The 12,019-nt window shown below is 38.6% G+C and overlaps 1 protein-coding gene across 6 annotated transcripts in view; it reads left to right on the forward strand.

Annotated features, from left to right (window-relative positions):
- Nucleotides 1-1,093: 1,093 nt before the first annotated feature.
- The window catches only part of sorcs1 (sortilin-related VPS10 domain containing receptor 1), a 144,961-nt gene continuing 134,035 nt past the window's right edge, over nt 1,094-12,019 (forward strand). For 4 of the 6 annotated variants that reach the window (XR_003295535.1, XM_026304251.1, XM_026304249.1 and 1 more), the window contains exon 1: nt 1,116-1,939. Coding sequence is in view for 5 of the 6 variants with exons in the window: in XM_026304251.1 (XP_026160036.1) it covers nt 1,229-1,939 (711 nt within the window). In the remaining variant the exon portion in view is untranslated. Of the gene's footprint in view, nt 1,940-12,019 lie in introns of all 6 variants that reach the window. The other 2 variants (XM_026304252.1, XM_026304253.1) reach the window with 2 other exon arrangements.

Here is a 12,019-nt window from a genome sequence, read left to right on the forward strand (position 1 = left end):
ATCACCACAGATGGGTTGTTACCAGCATATGACTGTCCTAAAACCAGTGTGTTTTTAGTCAACGCATTTGTTCAGAATGCAGAATTTTGGTAGACAGTAATTATGTATTCCATTACTCTTTAGTTTTAATGTGTGGTAGCTTGTGGTTAGAATGAATCACCTCTCAAAGCACAATCTGTCCATTTTATTCCCCCATGGCAGCATCCTCTGCTGTGGACTAGAAAGCAGCCAGCTGTTGTAGTGGTCGATGACCATTTGTATATAACTTTGTGCTACTAAGTGCTTATCACCAATCAGCATAACCTCAAGTTATTAGACAGAGAGTAGAGCTGCAGCACCAGTATTAAAGAGATTGATTTTCAGTCTTGTTTTTTCCACCAGTTACATGTTGTCTGGGACAAGCTTGGTAGAGGAAAATTATTCAGTTGAACATGATGCCTCTTTTTTGCTAAGCATTTAAATATTCATGATTCAGTCTGAGCTGCATGTTTTCACCTTGCTGGAGTTTTCCCAGTCTGGCCTTAGCTGGTCTGACCATCATACCATACAGGATCCAGGGATGATCAGGAATCCTACAGGGATGCACAACGAATTCCTATGTGGGCTGTTTACTTCTTTATTTCTGTTTAATAAGTCATAGAATCTGCCATCCCTGACACTGCACTTAATTGTAAACATATTAATATGTTCCAATTACCGGGGATTCCCTATTGAGACCTGAAGGGAACAGGTTCATCATACAGTCGGTAAGATAATTCAGTTTCACTTGCTAAGTTAAGCGATTTACTTTCCGGGGAGGATGATGGAGGCTTGTGATAAAATCTGCAACAGGAAACAAACTACCAGGAACAGCTTCTCAGAAATGTGACAGGGAGGAGAGATAAAAGCAGCAGAACAAAATGACTGTATTACTGACTGCTTTAATTATAGTCGACCATATGGTGGAAAATAACAAATACGGAGAAAGACAGCGGCAACATCAGCCTCCATCTCTCACTCTGGAACCTCAGCTCCTCCCCCATACGTGCAGTGCTTCATTTGATCAAATCCTTCAACTTGGACCACTTAAGCTCAGTCGCACTTTTTACAACACTGCATTTGGGCAACGCCACAACTTGCAGCAGTGCCTCTCCAACAGCCGAGCGGCAGTTTACACCGCGAAAGGGCAGTGAGAAGTGTGGCAGAAAAGGACTTCTTGCACACAGAGCATCCGTCTTTGCCGCCAGCAATGGAGAGGGAGGTCAATTTTTGCCCAAAGTGGTTTAGTACGCTTTGGGTTTCCCTTTTAATGATGCTCTGTTTATTTCATGCTGCTAAAGCTGAGATAACTTGCAGGTCCTGCCAGCCTGGAAATAAGTGGCGTGCACAGTTAATGCTGAAATTTGACACAAGTAAATCCGCAACTGGGTTAAAAGGAGAAGTTTTTGGAAACGGAGACGGGACAGAGAGATTCGGGGCTGCAAGTGCCGAAAGTCAGCAGCTTCATTGCGCAGCTGGGTCTCGTGAATGCGCTTCAGGTCGGGTGGGATACTCGGAGGCAAGGCTGAAACGGAATACAGACAACTTGCGCGCAAAAGGTGAATTTGGAGATGGCGAGTTTGCAAAGAATAAAGTTTCACATGTAAAAACGAGTGGTCAGCCGAAGACCAGCGATGGTGCTGGTTTCATCTTCACCACCCAGTACAGAAAACGCGCCAGAAGAAACACTGAAAATAAATTAAGATCTCTTGCTTCAGCCCAGAATCAAGACCCGGGAGAGGGCACTAGCTCGGCGTCTGGACGCAGACTGACGCGCTCTGAATTGCGCTGGAGTGGAGAAGAGCGGAGAGCCATCGGTCCAAGACAGGAGGAGCTAAAACTTAACAGTTCGACATTCGCTCTGACCGGGGATTCATCTCACAACCAGGCAATGGTGCACTGGTCTGGCCAGAACAGCAGTGTAAGTGATTTATTTTGTCCAGTTTAAGCATCACCGGCTAATCCACAGAAGTGGATAATATGCGCTTATGTGGGCTATGGGTCTGATTCACCATTAAAGATGGAAGTGTTTGTGTGTGTGTGTGTGCGTGTGTGAGAGAGAGAGAGTGGGAGAAAGAGCGAGCTAGAGAGGGAGAGAGAGAGAGAGAGAGAGAGAGAGAGAGAGAAAGGGGCAGATCTCAGATCCCACATCTTTAATTGAATGGTCACATTGAAGTTATGAGGTGAAACTATCGCCGGCCACCTGTCTTTGACTCATATCTGTGATTTCAGCATCTAAGATAGAATATTCACGTTACTATAATAAAGGATTTTAGTACAGAACAACATTTAAATAATTTTATGTCAGCAGTCTTATTCTGAAAGTTTCCCTCAGATTTCTTAAGGCATAAAATTGTGATTAAAATAAAACCATGCTGGTCCTAAAGATGCTGACTCTTTTGCTCAGATGAGGGTTGTTCATTAAGTTGTATTGAGAGAAAGTGACCTCAAGAAAAGGCGGGACAGTGAGAGAGAAAGGGGCATGATAGAGTGGGTGGATGGGGGTTTTGTCTCAGGAGCTTCTTTAGTCTGAGCATCTGAATTGATGTCGGGATAAAGCTGTTCATGGGGAGCATGGAGCATCTCTGAGCAGAAGGCAGGGTTTTCAAATAGCAAGTAGGTTGTGGGAGAGGTTAAACAATTTCAGCCCTCTTCCTTTCTTTTTTGAAGCCATGTTTCCTGAGCCACAGGCGTTAAAGCACCTGCAAACTTTAGAGCTTTGGAGTAGCCTCTCAGTCTTTTTCTTGTTGGCCCTGATCCTTTCATGTGATGGCAGTACTGAGAAGATCAGGGTTTTATCAGTGTGGCAGGATTTTCTCATCAAGAATGTTCAGCTCAATTATTGGTTCTGTATTTGAATTAAAAATGAAGGTGGAACATATTTCTAAATCACCTGACCAGCTGCAGCTGCCCAAGGGTGGGATTTGTTTTTTGATAAATGAACAAAAAAAAAAAAAAAAAAACTCAAAGAAATGTATGCAAAAATATACGTCAGCCAAGGCTAAATCATTTGACAGTACCACAGCTCAACAGTGTAAAATCCATTCACTCTCCATCACAGTGAAGTGAAGGTGAGTAAATTCTTACATTACACTTTCTAAAGCAGAGACATTTTACCTGAAAGGTGACCGAGACAACTGATGATGCAGCCCTTTGCAGCATATGAATCTGTTTTTAATGAGTTTACCAAAAAAAAGACAAAAAGAAAAAAGTGTACATTTTCTAATTGTGTGGGTGTTTCGTATCATCGCTGGATGCCACTGTGCAGGTGATAGTAATGTCCAATGTGTCCTCCAGAGTTTGGCTGCTATTTCCAGTTCTGGTCCTTTAAATCACATTTTCACAACTGCTGGAGCTTAGTAAAAGATCCTTCACTAAAGTGTTAAAACACAGCATGGGAGGAAATAGTTAGTGTTAGATTCCAGTCAGTTATGTCTGTGAATGTCATAATGCTCAATTATTTAGAAACAACTACTGATGAGCCTCTGGTTCCCTGAAGCATTATTGTGTAGAGTATTTACCTCTACACTGTTGCTGGCAGTGCTGCTGGATGTGTTGCTGTGTGCGGATTCACAGTGCAACACACCTTCTTACTTATTTTTTACCAGCTGCCTTTTATGCTGCATTTTTTTGTTCCTACTTCAGAGACAACAAATAGTGGATATAGGAGGGAACAAAAGCTTCAGTTAGAATCTATACAAACACACTGTTCTATCCCAATGGATAATCTAAGGCTATAGATTGCTTTAATCTTTAATCAGCATGGGGAGAAAAAGGTCCTATGAAGTATAAGCACTGTGCCACACTTCAGATGTATCCATTGGCTGCAAGGGCTTATATCTCAGCACAACTGCTTCTACTTTTTCTACAGAGTCAAAATATAATTAGTGGGGACTGAGAATCGAAGGCAATAAAATGTGAAATCTGTGTGACAGCGATGTGCTGTCTTGAAAAAAAAAAAAAAAGAAGTAAGAGTTTGCCTTCAAACTGGGCTTACATGAGACCATGTCCTGACTGCTCCACTCCTGCACAGCTTGGTGTTAAACCCACATCACTTGGCGCCGTCTGTAACAAAGCCAATTACAGTCAAACACGTATCACCGGCTCCCATGCCCTCCACTTTGCTTCAGACTGAAATTCCCCCCTGCGTCTCAGGTGTTTCTGTGGGCCTGACAAAGTACTGTAGCTCATGACAAAAAGCAACCATAAAGTGGAGATGAAAAAAAAAAAAAAAAATCTTCAAACATGTTTCTGACATTTTCATTTTCCATCCATGGCTTCTGCCAAATTGTCTTAACCCACAAAAGAAAACAGTTGTTACTATTTAGCAGCACTGTTTAATGTCATGATGTGAATAGATGCTCCTTGTTCAACCATGAAACTATTTGCCCCTATTCTTTCAGTTGATGCAAACAATTTCGAGGTGTGCAAGAATAGAGGATGCTGCATTAAAAATGTAGAGATGCTGCTATAAGCAGGAACAGACATCCTCTGTCTTTACAATCTGAGCCGCTGTATAAATAAACAGATGAGTCAACAACATGCCACAGAGCTAAAGTGGAAAGGATACAGATAAGGGCTCTGCTGTTCTTAATATTTAACCTTTAAGGCATTTACAAAGCTCATCTTTTAACCATCCCACATTACTGGAAGCCTGTATGTCAGATTGGATTGTAGGTTATAATTATGACTCATGAAGCATTGGCCACAGGAGCGACACAAGCCTCGTACAGCAAATACAGAGAAACACATGTTTCAGGAGTATAAATACACCTACAGCAGCTGAATGAACTGTACTGACTTTAGGAAATGCTGATGAAAGACAGGGATGCAAAATCAGTATGTTAGGCTTTTTATTTGTGCTTGCATATTAATTTACATTAAAATAATAGCAGCAGTATTAAAATGTGTTGTGTTGAGATACAGATGCCTTCAAGCCTCAAGGCTTCTGAGTTCAGACTTCACTTTATCTTCAGGTTTTCATTTAAAGTTAGGCAATGACCTAAAGATTAATCCTCTCTAAAACTGAGACCCTGGAAGAAAATGTGACCAACAACCGCAGTGTTTTAATATGCTGCATCTTCATTCCACAATTAACTTTGTAATTTGGTCAGAATATACTTTTAATGCTGAAATATGACACAAGTGAATCTGCAACTGGGCACTTTCTGTCACCCTTTTCAGGTAATGATTGCTGTGCATTCCCTAGAAAGACATCTGGCAGCTCTTAGAGGGCTGGTGTGAACTGTTGCTTTGAGTTGTGCAGATGCACAGCACTGTAGTGATGTAAAGCAAAGATCTAAGTAATGAGTCCTAGAGATGAGACACATCAATCCATACTTCTTATTCATAAGTAATATTCGAAAATATGTCTACCAGTGAGCACTTTTGTCTTGTTTCAAGCCCAAAATAATGGAATATTTTCTCAAGTAAAAATTTGAATCAAAACATACATTGTTACTCGTAAAGTATGAACATTTATTCAGATTTAGAAATGAATGCATATACTCTTAAATGATCATCACACTTGTCACTGTATAGTAGTAATTGACCATGAACAAAAATTATTGACGTGACATGTTTTAGCAATATTACTAGTGCTTTTGATTTTTACTGCCAAATAAGATCTTAAAGTAGTTATTCTGGCTAAGGAGTGAGTTTGCTTACAGCCAGTCTTAAGGTGTGACTACATGTGGTTCTTACCTTATTTAAACCAGTTTAGCACTAATTACACACTAATTACTTGGTAAATACAACACTGTCTTAACCAATAAAATGGTCCTGATGGACAGGGCTACAGAAATAAAACCCAATTTTATAAAAAAATTTTTAACTACATATTTTACATTTAATTATGTAGTGCCTAATTTATTACTATTACTTAATTTTAATTTGTGAAATTGTATGTGATACTATGTTTCAGTTTATTCTGTTTGTACAAATGTAGGGGTTATTACACATTTTTGAGAAACTTGGACAGTCTCATAAGATACAGTCATTGTCAGTCTCAGATACAAAAATCTAGCATTTTGTATACGTGGCTCTAATTAACACAATGTGAACCCATCATCAGTGAGCTCATCCTGTGCCAAGATGTCACTGTAGTCACTTATTGAACTCAGTAATTCGATCTCTTATCACTAAATTGGTCTAGAAAATACAGGTACATCGAAACTGAAATGTTTGATCTTCTGTACATCATGTCAGAATTATACACCAAAACTCTTACCAGCCAAATCCCATCTGTACTAACAAAGAGAGAGCGAGAGAGAGAGAGAGAGAAACACAACTGACCGAACAAATACCTGCTGGGTTCTTGATATCAGGAGAGCAGCATTGAGATTCTGAGAAAAAGGTTACAGGCAAAGAGCAGTCTCACCATGGGCCCTGTGGCATATTGCTTCAGCTGGATGTACAGAATGCACCAGAAGAGCATTATTTACATTAGGAAATGTCAGGAATTAAGTACTTTGGAGTAGTCAGATGGGTTCAGGCTGACATATTGTCTATCAGTGTAAGATATTTGCTCTTGAGCTTCCAGAACAGTAGGACATCATCCGCTGAAACATATCAGACCAAAGCACACAGAAACAGGTCAATTATAAAATCAAATTCTACAGAGACAACAGTGTCTTTGTCTCACACAGACACGAGTAATATATCAAAAGATGATGTCACCAGGTAATGAGGAGCTGATCACATGATGCTCTTTGAAGTGCTGTGAGAAACTCACTCACATATGCCCCCTCAGTTCACAGTCTCGCACTACTGCTCTAGGTGTTGAGGGGAGAATCTATTTATGGCGATACATTCTCATAGCCATAGCAACAGCCGGTTTACTATCAACCCCTGGTTTCGTCTAACCAAAGTTGGATTTCTGCTACGCACTGGCATTCACTTTACACCATCAGTCCTTCATAATTTGCTATTTTTAATGATCTTTCAGTGAGTCCACCATTTTTGTCAAGAATGAGTTATCTCCCCTACTGTCGGAAGGATTGCCATGACTTTGGTTATCTGCCTAAAGCTACTTTTCCTGTAGCACTACTGGCAGGTCAAAACTTTCACTTATACCATCAAATACTATAGCTTAACATCTACTGGATGGTTTGGAGCAATATTTGGTACAGATATTTGTGATTTCCAGAGGATGAATTGTGAAGACCTAGATGAGCAATTGTAATACCTGTATTACCACCATAAGATTTACATTTGTCCTTTTAGTCAGATGTTGCAAAACTCACCCTAACTGCTTGAAGCAGGTGAGTCTGTAATGTTAGCGGTTTCTTCCATTCAGGAGAGTTTTTCCTCCCCACCATCACCAGGTGCATTCTCAAGATGGATTTGTTGGGTTTTGCCTTCAGATGATTTATTATTATTTGGTGTTATAAAAGTAAATTAAATTGAATGAACTAAAATTTTTAAAAAATTGTACTGGTTTACCATAATACTTTACACCAATGTCCAGGTTTCCTTCAGAATATACTGGTAATATTCTAAACTTTTTAGAAAGTGCCACCATCAGATGAAAATCAAGTCCAAGTCCCAAAACAGGTCAATGATGAAAGAAATTTTCAAATCAAAGGATTTTTTTTCTGCTTTCCACTATGAAAGAGTTGAGAGTAGGTTTACTGATTAATTCCTTAAAAATCCTGTTTCTTGTTGTTGGTAAGAGGACAGTGTGATCATTAGAACCTGAAGCCTTTACTTTTAATTTTCAAGAAGAAATCAAAAAAGAAAAAAAAAAGGAGTTAACGTGTGGTGTGTTTGGAAGTTGTGTATACTTTGGGGGCAAACTATCAATTTTATTTGCACGAAATGAAATTTAGGTGAAAAGATGCTTTGATTGATCCACTGACTATTCTGTTTTTTTAATGTGAAAATCTGAAAAATAATATGCAAACAAAACTAGCTATAATGCTTGTATGCATCTGACTATGACAAATGCATACATGCGCAGGTATGTCCATGTCTTTACGGTTTTACCTTTGTTGGAGGCTAGGTAACATCATAATGGATGTGGGGACATTTATGCAAAGCCTGAATTTACTAGTTGTGCTGTTATTTATTTATTTATTTATTTGTGCTTTTGTGTCCATGTTACTTTCTACCTGCCTACAATGTGCTCACATGCACCTTGTATCTTGGTTTAACTTATCCTGCATTATTACAGTGCTAACTACCAAATTAGGCTGTGAATATCCAATTGCAATGGAGCACAGTCTAATCTATGTGCTTTTAGACATGTTATGTAGCTTATCCTGCTGAGAGAATTTTAAAAAACACAGAAAAGACCCACTGAAACAACAAACATACCCAAAGACACTATGTGTGGGCTAAGTGATCCTTCGGGTACGTGCCTGGGAGTGATCAGGCAGGCAGACGCTGTCATGCTCTGCTGAGCAGCGTTTACTCGCCGTTAGGCTGAATATACCCGTAAACAAACTAGGTTCCCAGTCCCTCTTTCTTTTTCTAAAACAACAGTCCCACGTGAAACGCTCACAAATAAGTCATTATTTCCTTTAGTCTGAAGTTATATGCTATAACGCTCTACACCTCTGGAGCAGTGAGAGTCTGCAGGCTCTTGACCAAAAATATACACTTTTTGGGTAATATGTCAGGGGTCTCAGCTAAGTCAGTGAGGCCTCAGGAACACACACCTTATTTCATTAGATGCCCTTAGGTGTTTCTGAGACTATTGTTCATATCTCTCCCACCTTTCTATTTCTTCCTCTTAAGTTCTTTTCCATTCATGAAATGTTATTCCTGCTTATGTTTTTTTTTTTTTACAGTTTTTTATAGTTGTTTTATTATTTGTTTTTGCTGTGGTGGTCTAAATCATGTAATTAAAACCTGAAAATCAGATGAGCATGAGAAGATATGAAATGTTACCATCAATTTTAAGGTCAAAATATTATTTTCCAAAAATGTAGAATTATTTCTTTAACAATCAACCACTGACAGCAGAGAGTGTATTAAGAGGACAATAGAAATTATACATGCTCTATATGTATCCCTGTGTAAGTTAGATGTATAAGCTTCATGCACTTTGTACAGGAGTGCCATTATCTCCTCACAGACATCAGAGCACTGTATTTTCTGCAGAGGCTGGTGACATTACTGCAGCTGCCTCACTGCACTGTGATTGACACTTTGATGTGAATGATGGTGATCGCAGTGATTGGTGTGTAGGACAGTGGAGCTCTGCACACTATTAGGAGAGTAGTGAAGTGCAGTTTAGAGGCTGAGCTGCAAGGTGGAGCACACACAGATCAGATTTTGTCTGGACATTTGTGACAGTTAGGGGAGTAAATATAATTTATACATGTCACAGAGTGTATTAAGTATGAGCAAGGAGTCAAAATTAGTTTTGGAATATGTGTAAAAGTCAGATTTGCAGAATGGAGTTCATAGAGCTAAAGCGGATACCCTCTGACTACAGATTTTCAGTCTGAGGCTCAAGGATTCAGTTGCTGGTCATGGTGTTTATATACTATCTGCTTCCTTTGAAACCTCTACCTCCTCATAGCAATTCAGATTGACAAGGATGATTCTCACAGCTATTGCAAGGTAGTCAGAGGTCTTCTTTCTCGAGGCAGAGAGTCCCATCTCATCCAACGATCAGGTTCAGAATTGCACGGAACATTGCTGTGGCACAAATTGAATCCCTGGCAATTGGTAAACCACAGGAATGTGTGTGAAAGTCAAGATGAGAAAGGTGTTTTTCAAGAGCCATGCACATTGACTGAGAGAAGCAGATGAGATGGCCAGCCAAGTTAATTGACCAAATCTGATGTACAGTGACATAGAGACAGAGAGTGGTAGAAGTAGTTCAGAAAGACCTTGAATAACACAAAGAGGCGATGGATGAATCTGTCCTTTTCAACACATGCTGACTGTTGTTTCTGATGAACAGCTTTTCCTGCTTTCTGTATGTGTAACAAAATAAAACTTAAGGAGAGGCCTTGTGTTGCCCACTCACGGTCTTGAAATTGACATGGTGCATAGTAAACACTTCATGTTCAAAAGTAAAAACAACTGAGCCTTTTTCTCTGCCTTTACAACAGCCCACACTCTTCCTGGCTCTGCATGTGTAGATAAAGAAGTTTTGCACATCACAAATTTTTTAATGAGTTTCTATCACATTGCTGTTCCTTATGATCAATGTGTTTTCTTGCTTCTCTATACAAATGCTGATTGTTGAAAAAGTGCAGTACAAACAATGTTACTTAGAACTTATATTGAAATTCATTTTTTTTATCATTTTTCTGTTATCTTGCTGGCTGGTGATGTTCACACAGTGTTTCTTTGTTGTATAAGCTGCCAAGGTTTTTAGGGCTGGTGTAGGGCATCTATTGTTGGTGTGCAAGTGTGTAAGTATATTATATATATGTGTGTGCGTGTGTGAGTGTGTTGTAACAGCCGCAGAGTTACTGATTAAATTACTGTCATCAGCAAAACAGTGATGAATCAAATGTAAAAATCACCTAATTAAAGTCTCCTGTTTTGAATATTGATAATTTTATGTCTCTAAACATCATAAGAAAAGTTTCAAATAATTGTCTGCTATAAAGTCATTGTATTTTTCATAATTAAGATCTATAAAATATGATTATAAATTCATCAAATACATGGCATTTAAGATTCTTATGTGACTAATAGCTGACTAAATACCTCTGTTAGTGGAAGTGCATAATGGCACATTCATCTTGAAAAATATAATGAATTTCAATTGCTAATAAGGAAATCAGAGAACAGTGCAATCCAAAAGAGACACTCAAAGCTGATCCTGTAATTATTGTTTATAAAAATATAATATAGAGACAAAGGAATCATTGTGGACAGATTGATCAATCCAGTCAAATGTTATTTCTACAGCCCAATATCAAAAATCACAAATTTACCAGCTCACAACTCGCTGTCTATTGTTGAGCTGGATAAGGAAAAAAACTCCTCAGAAAACAATTAACAGAAAAATGGGAAAACACAGACGGACAAGAAATACATGTTATGTGTAAAGAATATCTAGTCATACAGGTGTAATAGATATTCCCAGCAGATTGCATATATTCAGTCTGAATGTCAGGAGACTCTTGACTGCTGGTGACCCAACAACTTTAGAGTTTTAGCTGCTTTTCCATCATGCCGGAAGTAACATGGGTTCTATAAGCTAATGCTGTTGGTGAGATGGAAAATATTCTTAAAATTCTTATTTTTGCCAGTTTATCCACTTGTTTAACATCCATCAAATATCTGTATATGAATAGATAGAAGAGCAAGACAGAAATGAGAACCATTTTGATGGGCCTTAGTAAAGACAGTGATAGAGTAAGACAAAACAAACTACACGTCATGCTTTATAATGTAATATAAAATTACATGCACTGTGGCCCAAACTCATACTGTCCATCTAGATTCTAAGCAGGTTTTGTGTATACAGTTTGTTATGACAAAAATGGAAGTGTACGCAAGTCAGGCAGGATGCATAAATACTGTGATTGGTGGTGGGACAGCTCCCTAAAAATATCTTGAAAAACAAGATAATTATATTATATCTTAGGAAAGATATAATATAATCTCTTATAATATCTTATAATATCTTATATCTTAGGAAAAAACACCTTGTGAAGTTCAGGTGGCAATACCTGTCAAGCTGCAGTTTGATTAACATGTGCCAGTGCACATAAAGTCAAAATTGGTCAAATGTATACTAATTGTTAATCTGCATCCGCCGAGTTAGTCCCTTGTGTGTATCCATCAGAAAGCAATTGCTGTAAATGGTACGCATTCTTTATATGTTGAACAAACTATATTGATGAGTGAGTTTTATGAACATTTTTACAAAGTTTATATGAAAGTTATGGCATAATGTTATAGTTTGTACCATCATACACTTACCTGCTCATTACCTGGTTTCCTAGTATATTATGATACAGTCGGTTTTCAGCATTACTTGCTGTACACTTAGTGAGTTACAATGTTAATGTTAAGAGCCGTTCCT

The sequence above is a fragment of the Mastacembelus armatus genome, chromosome 1 (genome assembly GCF_900324485.2).
Source record: "Mastacembelus armatus chromosome 1, fMasArm1.2, whole genome shotgun sequence".
NCBI classification, from domain to species: Eukaryota; Metazoa; Chordata; class Actinopteri; order Synbranchiformes; family Mastacembelidae; genus Mastacembelus; species Mastacembelus armatus.